Below are 19,573 nucleotides of genomic sequence, written 5' to 3'. Positions count from 1 at the left end.
TAGAGTCATGTGTTTTTTTACAACCTTGTTTTTAACCTATATTTTAGTCACACGATGGCGATATAGCCTCGACAGTAAGCCACGTAATGAGCAGTCATTAAACAATCATCCCATGACATTACATTAACCATTTGAATTGCTCACCCCATTGTACAAAGTACGTATTAGCAGATTAATAAACAGAACGCTCTAGATGGCTACTGACATTTATTAACCCCTGCATCCCTGTGAATACGTATAACAGGATTTTAAAAGGAGTTTTTTTTTCAGAGGTTTATGTATAAACACATTATAGGTTTTAATTCACCAATACACTTTTATGCAAATCATTTGTTAAAAAAATAATTAACAATATATTGGAATCTGGGCATTTTGATAGACTATGTAACATACTGTATAAGCTGTGTTTTTTATTGTTATTTTATTGGTTTTGTTTTGTTGTTTTTAATATAATGTAAAAAAAAAAAAAGTTGTTCATAAGGAGCCCATAAGTATTGCTTATGTTTACATGAAAAACCAAAAATCCTTGTGCATTTTATATTTTGCTATTAAACAAGAATCGTCAGTTGGTGAAGCCAAGTATTTATTAATTCTGCAACTTTATTATACGTTTGAACTCTAACGTTATGCCTTTCAAACCACTGTATAAGATCCTAGTCCCTTACCATGTGTTACAGTCCAGGAGAGTTGAGACATCAGGTGGATATTGCTGCATGCGATCTCTCAAAGAAATGCCTTTTGATTTTGTTGGTGCATCTACTTTTTTCTAAAACAGCAAGTCAATGCATCAATTTCCAGAATGGCCATAATTGTCCTTTGTAATTAGGGCGTATTTTCTAATTATCCAGAATGTAATGCATTGATTCCTTAGTTATTGTTTTAGATCAATTTAGCTAGAGGCTACGCAGACATCTGGAGGTTTAGGACTGAATTGCAGGTTAGTCCTGTCGTGTTTAATACCCCCATGAATTTCGCAGTGCCCTAGTTATAAGGACTGCAAGAACTGCCAGCTCAATCTAAACATCATCAGTTATAACTAGACTAAACAAACCGTCAAGATTTGAGTTTATACATTTTATGGATTAATAGCCAATATACAGTAACAAATATTGCATATAGATATAAAAAATATGTAATTAACAAAACATATTATTGACGTTATTGAGGTCCCAGTACTTTTCAAATATGTATTGTAATGTAGCATTTCTTATTTTCTTGTCCTTGATCAAAATTAAAATAATTTGTTTAACCCATATTTATTGTAAAACAATTAGAAACTTTAAAAAACAAACGGTATTTCTATTTCGAATCTGGGATTTTGTCTGGCCATGTTACATACGTTTTTATAAAATGATCATGGTGTTCAACCAGCTCTGATGATGAAATGCAGAAGGAAACTTTTAACTGATAAATAGACACCACATGTTTTTGAATGTTTGTTTGTTTTTGTTGGTCCTGTCCCACTTTTTGTACCCCATTACCATGGAATGACCCTTCTACTAAAGCTGATGTATCACACCTACTCCCCTTTTTAACCAGTCATTTTGGGCTAGTGTCTATTGGCAGTGCTTCAGTGCACAATCTAACCCATGCCAACTGTTGCCTACCCCCAGCAACCCTCTCCCGCCCCAAAACATGCTTCCCCATGCCTACTACAGTAGCTGTTAGTATGGACATGTTGGTTTATTATTATTATTATTATTATTATTATTATTATTATTATTATTGCATGTTCATGTTGATTTATAGCAGCTGTCAGATGCAGAATTGTTAATTGAATAATATAAAATAATATACACATATTATTGACAGATCCGAACCAATTATTATTTCACCTGGAATGAGAAATGTGACATGATGGTCTGCAGGAGAGATTGGAGATGCAAATTTTAAACGAAAGTTACTGAGGCTTGAATGCAGTTTGACAGGTATTATAAATCGGTTTAAATAATAGTTTTTTTTTTTTTTTGTTTTGTTTTGTTTTATATACCTGATTCCCAAACCTGTAATTAAACTAAAAATGAATATGGCTTCTGCTATGAAGCCAAGAAGCAAAAATTGAGCATTTGATTGTTTTAGCAAATTCAGATAAATACATGTATACAAATATATCCACAGTACGATGCAGGAACAGCAGACAAAGGTCTGGATTTTCACTTTAGTAGCCCAGTATAACCACAAGGGGGAGCAGCTTCCTAGTTGGAGCTCTGACAATACTAAGCCAGCAAAAGCAGCAGCTGCTGCAATGCTTTATCACTAACTGGATCCCGAGCCTAATAATTAATCAGCCCATTTCCTGTCTGTCGAGTGCCAGCTTAATGAACCGAATATGTTATTGACTCAAAGACTTCTTAAAGGAAAGTAATGTTGTTATAAGATTGTGCAGTGCCTGCCCTTGGCCTTGGAAATCAGCCCTGAATCTTATCAGGTTAGTAGAGCATGTAGTTCTTCTTGGATTTTGAGTTTGCAGACATGACAACTCTACCTTATTTGCCGGGACTCTCACGTTTTTTGGACACTTCTCCCAGACAACTCCCGAGACCGTATTTTGCTCAAAACTGTTAAACCCCTTTGTCAGCAAACCTTTACTTTCAGTAAAAGTCATTTGGGGTCTATGGTTACTGCAATCCCTGTATGTATCATGCAGGGTTTTGGACCCGGGGAGGGGGGGAGGGGGGCTCTGTGGCAGGCATGCATTCAGTGCACGAGGCAAGCTGACATGCTTGAACCATCTACGATGACTTCACGGGCGATAATCCCTCCTGGTAAAATAACAAAAATATCAAAGTGTCAAGCTTCTTGGACAACAACATATTGTCACAATCCTAAGCAATGTTGGAAAAAGGCGTACTTTCTGTAAACTGTGCAAGTCTTGCAGGACTGATTAACGGTGGGACATGGGAGCAAGAATGGTGTTTGTGGTAAGCACGAGAGATCACAAAAAGCCAGTGACATTCAGAAAACCAGTGCGTCAATAACATCTTTCGTTGCCAAAGGAAAAAACGGAGATCAAAAGTTTTACATATGCAGACACCTTTACATGTAGTGATTAGTTTACCATATCTGTAGCAGACACGTTCCCAGACTCACAAATTGCAAAGCATTGTGCAGGAAAGTGTAAAAGTCACACAAATAGTGAAAGGCGATTTCTATTACAATTTCAGCATGAATGATAACGTGTAGTGTAAAGAATAGCGTTGCAATACCACTTTGTTGCGTATTTTGGCTTTTTTTTATTTTAAATGTATGATGGACTCATTGACCTGTTTACAAAGTATTGGCTGCTGCCAAATCAGCCACCTACAACTACAGTACAATAAGAACCACAGGATAGAGTCCTGTATCGGGTTGGGTACCCGCGGATACATCGCAAGGTCTTTTTTATCACGTCTGCTTGGTGATATTAAAATTGTTTGTGAACGAGGTGAAACAATGTTACAATGTTAAAATATATCCAGACCACTACAGAAAGCTACTACGCTGTACAGCCTATTGTGTAAACTCAGTCTGTGGAGAATGGTAGAGATATCTCATCTGTGTGTGAATGTGAGAGAGTCCGTTGACGCAGGCAGTAGGTAAAGGACAAACACTTGTGGGTTAGGGTCGGGTCAGGTCGCGGGTAAGAAGATGGTGTTGCAGCGGGTCTGGGTCGGAAGCGGGTCGTAAAAATCGGATCAGCGCAGGACTCTACCACAGGAATCAAGAGAGAATTTGATTGTGAAGCATTTCATTGTTGTTTTTCTGTTGTGATACGTTTCCTTTTTAAAAGCAATTAGAAGGAGCACCTTATCACAGTCTATCATTCTACCAGGTAATAAAGTGGAATAGCTGTATGCCTTTGTCTTGTAGGTATTCACTTCGGTCCAGAAACTGGCTGTTACATTTACAGCAAACCTTCAAAGTCATGATCTTTAATTCCACTCACTTTGTATTTGTATTGTGTTCTGCTTCTCTATGGGAATATTGCACACAATTATGTTACTTAGGTTGTGTTATTGTGTTCTTTTTGTTGTGTATTTTTAGCATCAGGCATTGTTTTTTTTACACCCCTCTGCCATTTATTGTTTGTAATATCCAAGCTGAGCTTTTGGGCACATCTTGTGCATGGCTGTTTTACAGTAACTGTTGCTGAATATGATCCTCCCACATACAGATCAATAGCTTAATTGAGTTTTTTTTCCTATGGGCAAAGGGAAAGGAATAGTCGTTCTTTGAAAAAATATTAACCATGTTCTCCCTTACCACTTTACATTACAGCACTTGCAACAAGTACAACTGTGGTGATTCGTCATAGCCGCATGTGTATGGCAGAAGATGAAACCTTTGCTGTCCTGTTTATGCAAAACCAATTTTGTTAAAGGTTTTTAGAACGGTATACTGTAGTTGTATTTTCAGTTTACATTAATTGAACTCAAACCAACAACATGTGATCTAAGTCTGGATCACATGACTAGCTCTGGGAACCAAGATTGTGTCTACATTTTCCATTTTTGTTTTGGGTAAATCTGAATCTTAATACAGTTCTTGTATTACTTGTATTAACATTTTATGAGCTGCTGGAAAATTCTTTGTGTGGGCAGGAGGTATTGTGTTTGTATTCTGGACGATTTGAGTGTAGTGATTTTCAATAAGGAGGTTTTCCATCAAAACTAAATTGCAGCTCGGTGTAAATAATTCCCCCACTGCATAGTAGTTTTGATTCATTAAAGATTTTAATGTGAGCTTAATTTAACACTGTATAAAGGTATAATATTATTATTATTATTATTTGTTTATTTAGCAGACGCCTTTATCCAAGGCGACTTACAGAGACTATGGTGTGTGAACTATGCATCAGCTGCAGAGTCACTTACAACTACGTCTCACCCGAAAGACGGAGCACAAGGAGGTTAAGTGACTTGCTCAGGGTCACACAATGAGTCAGTGGCTGTGGTGGGATTTGAACCGGGGACCTTCTGGTTAAAAGTCCTTTTCTTTAACCACTGGACCACACAGCCTCCTATGGTAAAAGTATTGTGTGTGGCTAATTACTAGTAAAATGTGCAATAGAGCTCACCACTATACAATCCCTTGACAGGAACTATTAGGACTGATAGTACATTTCTGTTCCAATGAACATAAAAAGTGGTAAAGAATCATATTGGATTATAAAAACCTTAAAGTTGGAGAAACTTGCTTGCAGATCATTTCACAATCTACAAATGACACAAGTTATTGGCAAGAACATATTTGATAGTACAATTATGTTATCTTGTAAAAGTGTTTAGTTACTTGTTCTGCCTCTGGGACATGACACAAGTCTCAAGGGAATATTCTGTTTGTTAAAAAAAGAAACTAACAGGGTTCCCTCTGGCTGGGTAACTAGCTGTCTTCAAAAGCTGTGACTACAGAATGAATGCAGGGCTGGAACTGCATGGCATGTAGGAAAACAGATTCCTTTAAACATAAGGCTTTACGTGGCATTCTGCAGGACCCAAGGTTAAATCCCAGAGATTGATGACATTCCAACCAATTTTCCATGGATGGATCATGTTAGCGTGATCAGGCTGACTGGTGTGTGCGTGGCACATTGTTTCATAGATTAGGAAGAACCCGATAGGGTCACCATAACGTGGCCAATTCATGTGCTGGGATGTGCTGTCTGCAGACACACCACCTTGAATTCCCATCTCGGCAGACCTCGGATGCTAAACAGCTTTAGCTTTATTACACAAAGTATTCGAATAGCAGATTACATATTCAAGTACACGAAAAATACTTTTTTTAGCTACTAATTCAAATTTTCCTCAGCAACACAGTGTGACTGTACACAGGGAACGCCCGAAATAATGCCAGACAGTATTTCAACATCAGATTGTTCAGAAACTGATAGGGAGATGGAATTTGTGGTCGAATTAGACTTTCTCACTCAAAGGTGTGTAGATGACTGTGCATGTGTTGTCAGGAAATGCAAATGAAAACCAAATACGAAGGATGAAAAAATGCGATATTAATTTTTTTAGGTCGGATCGTCCCCAAAGACCTCATTCCGAAAGCAAACACATTGTTTCTGAATCTCATTAGCTAGTTTATTTGATACGTGTCCATTCTTCAAACATTCCGAATCAGCTGGCGCTATATCTAAGACTTTGGGGACGTACAGTATATTGAAGTAACACAGCGCTGCTATAATTGTGGGTAGGTCCCTTCATTAGCTGGAAATGAGAACAACTTTGTCTTGGTTTTCTTTTCCCTGCAACCACTTACAGAGCACAGACGTTCTTTTTTTTCTATTTGTATTGAATGCAACATTAATCATAATAATACATCAAAATACAACATGTGAAGGAAACATGTACAGTGTGAAAGATGTCTACTGCACAAAGTGAAATCAGGTACAAGTTACTTCCTTATGGAAAATTAGATGGACCATGTTTGTCACACAGACTAGTGTGTTTCCACACAGAGGTAATATAGCTTATACAACGCTTCATTGGGCATGCGATGGTACGTTTCAGAGCACATGTCAGGATACATGCGGAAGTCATGTTTTTTGGCTCAGAGAGATGCTAGAGAACAGTAATTTTGGACATAGCAGTGAGGCATTAGGCAGCTGTTTGGGCGCATACGGATTATTGTACAATGACCAAATACATTCGGAACTGCAAGGTGGGATAGTTTATTTGCTGATGTACCCTTTAAACTTTAGCAGCTTACACTTTTTATGCTGTCTGCTGTAGTACACCTACGTATTTGGCTTTTATTCTTTGTTTCAGGTATTCGAATACACGAAAATATTCGAATGTATTTGAATAGGAAACTATTCGAAATTCCCATCCCTAATAGAAATTGGTGTTTGTAGTGACACAGTGGGGAACTTCTGTGAGCTCAAACTCATCCAGTACCTCAGCACGGTGTTACTGTGCTGTGGATAGCATATTCCTTCAGATTAGTTAAATGCAGGCCATGTCTTCTTTGTGGAGATTACTTTTTTTATATATATATAAAAGTATTTTTTAAAATAAATGGTATACTAATAAACCTGTTTTCCAAAATTAAATCCTATGTGTTTTAAAATCCTCTAATTGAATTTAGAGTCTTTTAATGTCTTCCATTAAATACACAAACATCCCTATCTCCCCAGATCTTGACCTTTCCTGAAGGCTGCAGTACTGTATTGAGTGGACATGCTTCATTGTCTAAAACATATTTTTTCATAGCTTTGTTAACCATAAAAGAAGTAAACTGCATTCAGTAATGTGTCCCTGAACAACTCCAACATTCTGCTAGTTATCAATCATAAAAAATAGACAAGAAAGAAAGGTGGGCACGGAGGTTCAAGTACTGTAGGTATGCAAAATCCTCAAAACTAAAATAAATATCTGTGTTCAACCATGGTATTATATTAAGGGAACAGTAAGAATGAAATGATTAATTATTTCAGGAAGGTGTTGTTGGAATGTGAAATTTAGCCTGTTAACAGATGTTCCTATTAGAAGCAACAATATGGCACAACAGCAAGACATTTGTTAAAGCGAGTGTAGAACGTCACATGTCATCAGCTGTATGTGTTGTTAAAGGATTCCTTTCACCAGGGCCGTACCTCAATGTGTAGTAGCTACAGGTAAAATCTTTTTAAAGTGGTAGTAGAGTACACTTTGGGTATGCCTTATGGAAATGTACAGTATAATTCATGGTGGTATGTGGTTAGAGTGCTACGGCTAGTGCCCGGTTGCATAAACACCCCCTTACTTTTCCCCTTAAATGTTCTCTAAGTTTAAGTGTGTTGCATAAAACAACTTAAGGGAAATCTCTTAGAGGGAACTTAAGTAATTCTACTTTGAGTAGTATTTATACTTAAGTATTTCCCTTAAGTTAGTTAACCGTTGCACAACACGACTTAAGGCGAAAATTAAGTGAAAACACTTTAAATGTCCTATTGAGGTCCCTTTAGTCGAAAAAGAATAAAAAATGTAATGGCAGCATTTTTGGAAATTGAAGAGGATGGAGCCACACTTCACAGAAGGATTTTCAGAGACAGAAAATCCATTGGATATAATGGATGACGAAGGATGCGAAGAGGGGCAAGACATTTGCACTCAAGGAGATGGCTTCTTTTATAAGAGATTCCATCGTAAATTTTTTTTTTTTCAGTTTAATTTTTCCTTTTTTTTAAAGCTTGATTCTATCCTGGGAAATCCAGTGACTTTTTGGAAATCCACAGCATTAGTCCGTTATTCGGAAGTGAATTCTTGTTTGAATTCCAGCATTGCAGACATTTAAAAAGACAGAACTTTTAGTCAAATCGATAGTGGTTTTTTTTTTTTTTTTAATTGCTTGTCATCCATTATATCCAAAGGACTTGCTTCTACACTCAAATGTGTTAAAGACAACTCAATGTGTTAAAGACAACTCATAATGTGTTGTTTTTTCTACACATTACTGAGTGTGCTTAAGGACAACACATTTTAACACAGGCACTGTGTTGGAATATTAGGACAAACACAGGCACCACGTTGGAATATTTAGGAGAGACACAGTATCCTACACAGATCGTGCAAAAAGCTACATAAAATGTGTCAGTAGTATTAACACATTTTGTGTAGAATTAGTTTTAAGAGTGTGTGAACTAGCCTTATTTTCATGTTTAGATCTGAGAAATGAACAGTTTTTTTTTTGTAATTAACATTTTAATTTAAAAAGTAAACAGTTCATAAACCCATGTTATGTATTGCATGTTAAACAGATTAAAAAACATTGTTTTAAGAATTAATAAAATGTTAATAAATATTACTGAAGTTGTTAAATTGTATTTTTAATCACAGGAGGATGATAAACATCATTGCTTTACTGAAACGCATTATTGCTCAGGTGCATTTGGGGTGCCAATTGACAGTTTCCCACTTGTAATTAATTTGTTTATTTTTTCATTTAGAACAATAGATTGTAGATTTAAATTACTTTTTTTCCATTTCAAGTTTTTCTATTTCTAATTTTATTTTCTGCCTCTCTAATATTAAAACTTCCTTTTGAAGATTAGTAATTTCTTCTCTTGATGTTTTCAGTTCTGCTTTGTCTGCCGTCATTGGCTCTTTACTGATCTGCCTGTAACATAAAATGACTGGTAACATACAGTGTAACAATGTCGGCTTGCAAACGCACATTTAAAAATTAAATAATATGGGATTAAATTGATATAGTTTGTAGCGAACTACTGGACACTCAAATTAACTACCCTATAGCATTGCCTTACAATGCTGTCTGTTTATGTATTTGTTACACTTGTAATATACTGTACATGTTTCCATTGTACACTAGTTCTCACCATAGTTCTTCGTTGCTACCTTCATTAAATGGTATCTCGCTTTCCATACCACCAGGAATCCCGCTTAAAACAGGGGAGTCCACTCCAATTATATTAACCAGCAGCTGGGTCAGTGCTGATGGTTCTGGAGGTGGTGGCCCGCCTCCTAAAAAAGGAAGGGGGAGAGAATGATGTATGGGGGGGGGGATGATGATGATGATGATTATCGTCGTACAAGACAAAGCTCTTATATTATGAACACAGCTGTTATACAGTCACTTTTAGGCCCTGTCCACACTACATAACCGATCTCGAGAACCGTACTCGAAACCGCTCTAATTAATACAGCTCAAAGCGTCCACACTGAAGTACCGTTTCATGTTTAGTCAGGCTTAATGCGTCCACACACCATTAGAATAGTTCGGTTACAATTCCCAGCAGCGCAACGAACCGTGGAAATGAATACGATAGTATCCCACCATGCACTGTATTTTAAAATAATGTGTTATGCGCCATATTAACAGCGGTCCATATTGCTAAAAAGAAATATAACAAGTATTGTGGAAAAAGTAAATCCGAACAGACACACACACAGTAGGGCTTGAAGTTTTCAGGTTTTATTTTTAATCAGGTGAAGTCCCTTTAAACAAATTGAGCTGATTCTGTTTTATAGCCTAATTAAACTAAGAAAAAGCTGTTAATTACAAAACAATCTTTGTTTTTACCTTCATATCTTGTCTGAGCCTAATTCTGGTCCTCTTAATTTTATTTCAAACAGAGCTGACAAATTACATGATTTGTTCATCCCCGATCCTACTTTTAACTCGCATTTCATTTTTGCAGTCACCTAATTTAACGTTGTGTTTTTGTTATTTTCCCCACTAGTTTAACAGAGATGTCCTGACTGATTTTTTTGAAGCATAAAAATGAATACCTAGTGCAGAGTGTACACTGACAGCAAGTCCTTCAGGCGCCTGCTCTGAGTATTTCGCCAAACATACCACAAAGCATTTTGGGATATTGGAGGATACACAAAAAAATGTAGTTTGGTATTACAGCGTCCACACTTCTGATAAACCGCACTACCTGATGCGATCTAATTAGAACCAGACTCGAGACTACCTCCTGAGGTGGTCTCGAGTCCGGTTCTCGAGTACAGTATTAAATGCTGTGTAGTGTGGACGCAAACCGTATTTAGCACTTTTAAGCCGGCTTAAATGCAACTAATACGGTTTAAAGGCATAGTGTGGACAGGGCCTTAATCACAAAGGATGTAAGTTAACTATGTCAAGTTAACTACTGTATTCAAGCACATATTTTACAAACTTGCTTAAGTGTTTTTATTACTATAAAAATGTATACTCAAAAAAACACAGTTGGCTGGTTTCATAACATCTTAAGTGAGATTGTAATGGTTAATTGTGCTAAATACAAGATACTGCTGTCACTTTTTTTGTGAACACAGCCATACAAATAGCGTTTAAACAAATATGTTTTGTGTACATTTTTTGTAGACTTACCTGTTTTTTGTGATGCTCTTCTGAAATCAGAAAACTGACATTTTCATTTTTTTTTTTTTTATCGAGTGCTGCAATTTACCGTTTAAATTTCTTGCATTCACACATTCAGCTATTTCTGCCCATTTCTTCGGCTTCATGGCAGTTGTCAAATTCAGACAGTTTTGCCTGTTATTATTTGCTTTCTTTTATTATATTCCTCCAAAAGTATTATTTTTTCCTCCTCTGTCCAGTTTGGGTTTCTTTTTTTATCATCCATACTGTAGTTTTTCTTAACTGCCCAAACGTTGCCTTGGAGACAGGATTTACAGCATACAGTAAGCTGCTCGCCTATTTGTTGAAATCTTTAAAGACTCCAGACACACAAGTGTTTTCCCTTAGCAAAGGAGAGTGGTTAAGATGTTTTGTGCAACACCCGTAAGTTTTTCCCTTAGCTAAGTGAAAAAATACACTAGTGTCACACTTAAGTGAAATACTTAAGACATTTTATGCAACCGGGCACAGGTCCCCTGTCTAAGCATCTCTATCAGCAAAGCAGACACATTGGCACAATTCCTCCTCAGAACACCCAAACTACAGTATAAACATTACCCTTGTGTGAACCTGTGGTTGGTAGTGCCCAGGTGTACAGGTGAGGGTGATTCTAAACAAAAGTCCAACAATGGTCAATGGTCAAAACAAAGCTTTATTGCTTTTAAATAATACGACTGACTATACACAACAATGTGTACAGCCAGTCAAAACCACGGGGTTCAGTCCCGAAATAATACAATAATACACACTTTAAAACACCTGCACGATCACCATTCCAATAGTGAGTGCTTTGGGTGCAAGTGGTGTTTTGAACAGTGAACAGTGAGTAACAGTGCTGTTCAGTCCTGGTTTCATGCTTGTTGAATAGCGACAGCTCCCAGATATTTAGCCGTCTACAAAGACAAACAGACAGTTAGCAAAACTAACAAAACACTTCTTATAAGTTCTTATAAGACTGTCCAAAAATTAAGTGGTTAAATCCTGCAGTGTTCATCCATGCAAGGAATGAATAGAAGGGTTTCTTGAGGTTTTTTCTTTGCATGTCTGAATTAATTGTAATTAACAATAAAACAAAGTGCATACTTCTAAGACTAATTGAATGCACAAAGGTGTGGCAGTTTGCTTCAAACCAGTTATTATGAGGGCTATCATATTTTAACAATGTTGCCTAAAATGATACCAGTGCATATAGTATCTCTACAGTACCTAATCAGAATTGAAATATGGTTTCCCTTTATTTCTGGAGATGCAGAGATCCTGTCAACATCTTCTGTTTTAATGCATTTCAGTAACAAATAGTCAGGGATCTTTACATCCTCTGAACCCCCCCCCCCCCCCCCCCCCCCACCACCACCACCACCACCACCACCACCGACGTGGTTTTCATGTCATACTTCTCAAGTTGTCCTAGATTTTACAGGATGACTGGGCTCGTAATTACATTGAATAAATCAAGTGGAAAAGAGGTTAAGGGACCGTCAAGGTGATTTGAATGCCACTGAGGCTTGGTCGTTTATTCTTTCAATTCAAATCGTGTGTCCACGGCTAGAAGGATGAGCAATGTGGGTGTTATAAATTAGGCTGCTCAGTGTGTTTGCATTATTGCCCAAATTTGTGTCTGCAGGCTTACACAAAAAAGAAGCAGTTTTTTTACTTCAGTGAGCAGATAAGGTTTTCCTAAGCCAACACAGAAATGTGTGGTGAAAACAGTAACACGAATATGCAGAATGCTGTACCTTGCAATAATTAAAAATCCTTGGGGACATGCTTGCTGCTGCTTCTATTGTCTATTAGGAATACAGATATGCTATTTCTGTAGAACTAGAAACAACTTGTAATGTTGGCGTATAGACCCCTACTCTGTGCACTTTATAGTTATTACTGGTTTTATTTGTAGAAAAAGTGATGTGAACTGTAGAGCAAAAGCTTAATGGGCTGTATCAGTACCAAATATGTCTGTTTAAAACTAGTAACAATAAAATAAGGCTGGCTGAAAAAACATTTATTGAGGCCAAAGTCCAGTTACTATCAATAACTATATATATATATATATATATATATATATATATATATACAGACGTGCTCAAATTTGTTGGTACCCCTCCACAAAAAACGAAGAATGCACAATTTTCTCTGAAATAACTTGAAACTGACAAAAGTAATTGGCATCCGCCATTGTTTATTCCATATTTAATAGAAATCAGACTTTGCTTTTGATTTTTTATTCAACATAATATTGTAAATAATAAAACAAATGAAAATGGCATGGACAAAAATGATGGGACCGCTAACCTAATATTTTGTTGCACAACCTTTAGAGGCAATCACTGCAACCAAATGTTTTCTGTGGCTCTCAATGAGACTTCTGCACCTGTTAACAGGTAGTTTGGCCCACTCTTCCTGTGCGAACTGCTCCAGCTGTCTCAGGTTTGATGGGTGCCTTCTCCAGACTGCAAGTTTCAGCTCTTTCCATAGATGTTCGATAGGATTCAGATCAGGACTCATAGAAGGCCACTTCAGAATAGTCCAATGTTTTGTTCTTATCCATTCTTGGGTGCTTTTAGCTGTGTGTTTTGGGTCGTTATCCTGCTGGAGGACCCATGACCTGCGACTGAGACAGAGCTTTCTGACACTGGGCAGTACGTTTTGCTCCAGAATGCCTTGATAGTCTTGAGATTTCATTGTGCCCTGCACAGATTCCAGGCACCCTGTGCCAGGCGCAGCAAAGCAGCCCCAAAACATAACCGAGCCTCCTCCATGTTTCACTGTGTAGGTATGGTGTTCTTTTCTTTGAAAGCTTCATTTTTTCATCTGTGAACATAGAGCTGATGTGACTTGCCAAAAAGCTCCAGTTTTGACTCATCTGTCCAAAGGACATTCTCCCAGAAGGATTGTGGCTTGTCAATACGCATTTTAGCAAATTCCAGTCTGGCTTTTTTATGTTTTTCTTTCAAAAGTGGAGTCCTCCTGGGTCTTCTTCCATGGAGCCCACTTTCGCTCAAAAAGCGACGGATGGTGCGATCAGAAACTGACGTACCTTCACCTTGGAGTTCAGCTTGTATCTCTTTGGCAGTTATCCTTGGTTCTTTTTCTACCATTCGCACTATCCTTCTGTTCACTCTGGGGTCAATTTTCCTCTTGCGGCCGCGCCCAGGGAGGTTGGCTACAGTTCCATGGACCTTAAACCTCTTAATAATATTTGCAACTGTTGTCACAGGAACATCAAGCTGCTTGGAGATGGTCTTGTAGCCTTTACCTTTACCATGCTCATCTATTATTTTCTTTCTGATCTCCTCAGATAACTCTCTCCTTTGCTTTCTCTGGTCCATGTTCAGTGTGGTGTACACAATGGTACCAAACAGCACAGTGACTACTTTTCTCCATTTAAATAGGCTGAATGACTGATTACAAGATTGGAGACATGTGTGATACTAATTAAAGAAATGAATTAGTTTGAAATATCGCTATAATCCAATTATTTATTATCTTTTCTAAGGGGTACCAACAAATGTGTCCAGGCCATTTTAGAATATCTTTGTAGAATAAGCAATAATTCATCTCTTTTCACAGCTTCTTTGCTTTATTCTATGACATACCAAAGGCATGCAAGTATACATGATAAAATAGCTTTTAATTTCATCACTTTTCAGGAGGAATGAAGCATTATTTCAATAAGCTGTAAGGGTACCAACAAATTTGAGCACGTCTGTGTGTATATATATATATATTAAACAAAAACAAAAAACAGGCTTTGTATGTTAGTGGTACACAGTAGTAGTACTGACTCTGTGTTATTGATGGGTTGGGATGTGTACAGTGTGGTATTCAAAACAGAGCATTTAAATGCATTCAATATATGGTTTAAAAGGTAATGATATTGATTTACATACAGTGTATATTCAAAGTGACAGCATGTGGGGCATATTCCTTAACGGATTGTGGATTCCAAAATGACTGAGGGAGGTCCTGGAGAAAGACTCGGCGGCAGCTGTTGGGATTGGCAGGCGCTGCCTGTGATGTCAGTGACAGCAGTAGTTTTTATAGCCTGTGGCTTTTTTGTTGGAACCTGAACTTGGAGTAGACCGAGTGAGCTGTCAAGCGAGGCAGCCCAGTTGGTTTGAGGCTGAGGGAGAATAAAAGTGCAGCAGGCCTTGGGTCTAGTTGCCCTTTTCACATCCTTGCTCAAACTTGCCGCCCCTAGTTTTGCTCTAGGAAAATGGTTTATTAACCAGGCCTGGCGATGCTTCGGCATTGCCTCATCCCCGGCTTCGCGTCAGCCAGCTACCGACGAAAGATGTCTAAACCGGCGGAGACAGCTCCCTCGGGCCAGGGCTTGGTGCTGGCTGATCCGAAGGTGGGCAAGGAGCCGTTGCCCCACCAGAATGTGCTCAAGATCTTCAACATCATCACCCAGGGGTTGCCATTCTACCACCGACGGGTGAGTGAGGAGGGAGGGAGGGTGAGTGAGTGAGTGTGCTTGGATTTTTAACATGCGTTGAAACTTCAAAGAAATATTTTCTTTTACTATAGGCATAAATGTGGTGGTAATGATTTTATATAGAATGATTTATTTATTGGGTATTTGCTGCCAGACTCCATCTGGTGTATCTCAAGGGTATTCTTGGTTTAATAAAGAATGATAGAACACTGTAAGTGTGGGGTATTTTGGTGCTTTCCCTTCAGAAACTTTCAACATGGTTTAGAAATGTTACAGAAGCATAAAACATGATTCTCAAAACTTCTTTCATTTCAAGTTTATATTCTTTCATTTTGGATGCTGTCTGGTACATTTGAAAGAAGCATTATAGGTGAGAAAATGCTTAAGCAACCAGTTTTCTGTTAGCAGTTAATTTATCCCAGTGTTAAAACCACAGTTATTGAACCAGTGCAACAGAGTACTGAACCCTTCTGTTTGCAAGCTAGCTGCCCAAACCAACAAGGTGTTGCTGTGCAGGTCAGTTGTTTTATGTTTGGTGGTAGTTTTTTCTCCAAGTAATTACTTGGTTAATTAAGTTAACATTTGGTATAAAAGGGATATATGTAATAAAAGTAAGTATGAGGTTATCTTGAATTGGTCATGCTGTTCCATTTCTAACTGAGAATTGTATACTATACAGTAATGTGGGTGGATCTCTTTAATAGACTATTTCTTTATTAAATTTAAATGTTGAAGAGCAAATGTCATCGGAACAATTATGCACTTATTCAGATATTGTATATGAAGCAGATAAAATGGTAGCTGGTACAGTATAAAAACAATAGGATTTTAATCTGGACAATGGATTAATATAGGCTGTGGCTGAGTAAGAAAACACTTGAACGAAGTCTGAGTGTTAGTTTTTAAATACCCTGGCCATTTTTATGATTTGCTTTTAACTTGCTTGAAATACTGTATTAAAACATACAAGTTTAATCAAGTTTTTTTTTTTTGTTTTTTTTTTGTTTTTTTAAATCACAAAATGACAGGACGCATGTAGAAAGAAATATTCATTATAAGGTAGCATGTGGTCTTACTCTCAGACATGCAGCCTCGAATAACACCACACAGTGTATATAAACTGCCATTGAGAGATTTCTTGCATTCGCAGAGGAAATGCGCCGAGGGCCACTCCCCATCTCCTTGCTAATTCAGCCCCCTGGTGTTCTCCTTAAAAAGACTTACACTGGTGCACCTATTTTTAGTACATGTGTAATGGTTCCATTTGAAAAATAAGTGAAACGTGCTGCGTGATTCAAGTGTTGTAGGATTTATGCAAAAATTGTTCATTGCAATTGTTATTGCAACGAAACATTTAGCGCTCTTTCTTGAGGAAAAATGGAGCACGGAACATGGGTGCATAAGACAAGATACACTTGGTGGTGCATGTTTCATAGACTTACAAATATCTCAATTACAATCCAAGCTTAAGACCTGTGCTTTTATATTTAGGGTTGGGTTTGTGGTGCAGTGCGGCACCATTTTAAATACTGCGCACCTGTTATGCTGCTCTTGGTGTGGAGAAGGCTGTTTGTTTGCCATATTGAATTGAAAAGTGTCCAGGTGCTCTTTGGTTCCCATTTTAGTGTAATTTCCCTATAAGGAGTTTCGTTCTGCGTCGCAGCTCCTCCAGTTTCTTTTTGTTTGTTTGAATGATCATTTCAGTTTACCAGAAAGCCGAAAGGCAAGCTGTGTTATCTTAATGAACTGACCCAATAGAAAGCAGATACTACTGTAGACGTCACTGTTCTTGCTCGCTAAAAACATGACCAGATTATTAAGATGGCTTCATTAAATATGATGACTGCAGAAATAATGTTTTCCAACAGATTTGATTTAGTATAACTCTGTGTAAAAACTTGCCTACAGTCCTCCTGATATCTTGTCACCATTAATCATAATTTTAAAGTGGATTACAATATCTGAACTCCTCTTAATAAAACAAAGATAATCATATTGTGTGGGTTTTTTTTCAGTTTATTGTAATAAGAATGATATTTAAAATCATCAGCGATTTATTTTATGAACTCTATATTTGCCAGTATAAGATCACATATTGTTACCCTGGGCTAGTCTGGATCACTCTACTGAGATGAATGCAGTCCAACTCTGTGTGTATAGTATGGGAAACCAATATGAACCCTCAAATGTACAGCTATGAAATATCCACTTTTCTGATAAGTAGCAAGAGAACAGCTGGATTGCCATTTGGGCCTGGGAAAGCATGGTTGAAATGACACGGCATCTCCTTAACGCTTTTTAATTGAAACCTAATACAGATCCTTGCTATTTATATCAAGGTACTGTATGTGTTGCCAAACAAGAGACATGTTTGCTTAGATTTGGGGGTTCTGGGATTTCAACCCAAAGTTTGGAAAGCTTAAAGGGTGGAGATATTTTTTTCTATAATTGGTTTCGGTTCATGGTTTAACTAACAAAAATAAAATTTGATCCCAACAAGAGGAAATAATTTAATGTACCGGTTCCCTTTTGATTTGCTTTTGGGACATGGGTGGGAGAAGATTATTTCTTTTTTTTTAATGAAGTAGAAGTTGTGCAGTGGATCGCTGTGACATTCAAAATGAAGAGAGTAAATGCTGCTTATAGGAAAAAGCAATTTTGAAACTGAAGGAGGGCACACCAAAGTGATCTGTTCCGTGGTCTAATTTCAAGAAACTACAGCATTCTGAACACTTCCACATTTTGACTGCAGTGCTGAAGACAACTGTTTCTTTATAGACAGCTGAAATGTAATGCTGCCCCAAGAATGTAATCCTAAATGCAAGTTCAGCAAGCTTGGTCAGGCAAATTACATTTTGCTGCCTGCTGGATAAGGAATAATTAAATACCGCAATGTATTTTATTTTATTTCGAAAGCCTCCTTGTGTCATGCACCGTTGCGGTGTACACAACGCTGCACAGCTCAGCATTCCCACACTCCTACCCGACAGAGAAGACCTTAGGTAAACAGCGGCACAGATGCAAAGGTCACGACAGACCAGGGACGTGTGTTCGTTCTGTCTGGCTTGTCCGGAAGAGCTTTTTAGCTGCCGGAGCCTGTGAACAGCAGTTCTGCTTTATCAAGGTTGTAGATCACATTAAAGGTTCCACCCAATTGTGTGAAGCAACAAAATTGTATTTTGAGCTTGATCTTAATTAATAATTATTCCTGATATATTTAATAACTTTCTAATTGTAACGATTGCAACAGTATTTATGGTTTTTGTGCATTTCTGCTCAATATACCGACAGGCAGGCATAGAAAACTACTGATTCGGGCCATTCTTGTTTCTTTTAAATATTTGCTGACAATTTTGCTGGAACAGAAAGCAACTTGTTAGAGATCAAGAGGACTGCAATACACAGTCACGTGTCTCCTTCGATCACATTTCAGAAAGCAACTTCTCTCGTTGCACTTTATCCTCATTTGCCAATGCTTTGGATAAAATTGGTCGATACACCTTTGCATTGTGCTTTTAATCTGGAGAGCAGTTCAGTATTCATTTATTTTTTCTGATATTCCATACTTTAGGTCAATGATAAACTAAGTGCCAGTCTAAAATAAAAATAATCTAGCATGGTGCAGACCCTAAAAGTATATATTTTTTGTATTTCTACTACATATGTCTGCACTAAACAACAGCTAATAATGTACTATACAGTATGGCCTATTCATGCAACAGCAAAAAACATTCATTCTTAATAGGGAGTACGTACCCGTAAGCATTCATTAAGGAAACAGTGGTTGTGGATCTAAACAGAAAAGCAGTAGAAATCCGTTCATAACAGAAAATTGCTCAGCAACAACTTGATAGTGATGCTCTTTCCCACGCCGCTCCAACATTGTGGTATCCTTCCCATTTGATAAACGGTGTTCAGTTACAGCAGCGATGTTTATTAATCTACTCTTTTTAAAAACTATTACTCGCTTCCCCCTCTCCAATATACATACTGTAACCTTTTTATTATGTGACTGGATATCATTTATTAATTTCATTTAGTTTAATATGAATATTTTTTAAAATCTTTGTAATTTTACTGCTGCTGGTCCTGGGAGACATACATTGGAGGTAAGACTTTATTCTCAGTGGGCCTTTCCTGCTATAAGTGAATTATTTATTTATTGACATTTTTTTTTATATAGGAGTAGTCCGCATAGATTTATCAGCTAACCAACAAGGGTCGATTGTGTCAGTTTTTGGTATAACATAATTTATAAATGAGTGTGCCAGAAAGATATCATGTAAACAAATGCATAAATGA

The 19,573-nt window shown here is 37.4% G+C and overlaps 1 protein-coding gene across 5 annotated transcripts in view; it reads left to right on the top strand.

Annotated features, from left to right (window-relative positions):
* Positions 1-19,573, top strand: part of fbxw7 (F-box and WD repeat domain containing 7) — a 202,894-nt gene that overhangs the window by 119,731 nt on the left and 63,590 nt on the right. Inside the window, exon 1 of one of the 5 annotated variants that reach the window (XM_059028835.1) lies at positions 14,928-15,271. The exons of the other annotated variants lie outside the window; for them this stretch is intronic. Within the exon in view, the coding sequence (XP_058884818.1) occupies positions 15,074-15,271 (198 nt within the window). The 5' untranslated portion in view covers positions 14,928-15,073. Of the gene's footprint in view, positions 1-14,927; positions 15,272-19,573 lie in introns of those variants that run through there. 5 annotated transcript variants of the gene reach the window in all.

This window comes from Acipenser ruthenus, chromosome 1 (genome assembly GCF_902713425.1).
Source record: "Acipenser ruthenus chromosome 1, fAciRut3.2 maternal haplotype, whole genome shotgun sequence".
Lineage (NCBI taxonomy): Eukaryota > Metazoa > Chordata > Actinopteri > Acipenseriformes > Acipenseridae > Acipenser > Acipenser ruthenus.
Note: the sequence above shows the minus strand (reverse complement) of the source record. Positions and strands in the feature narration are given on the sequence as shown.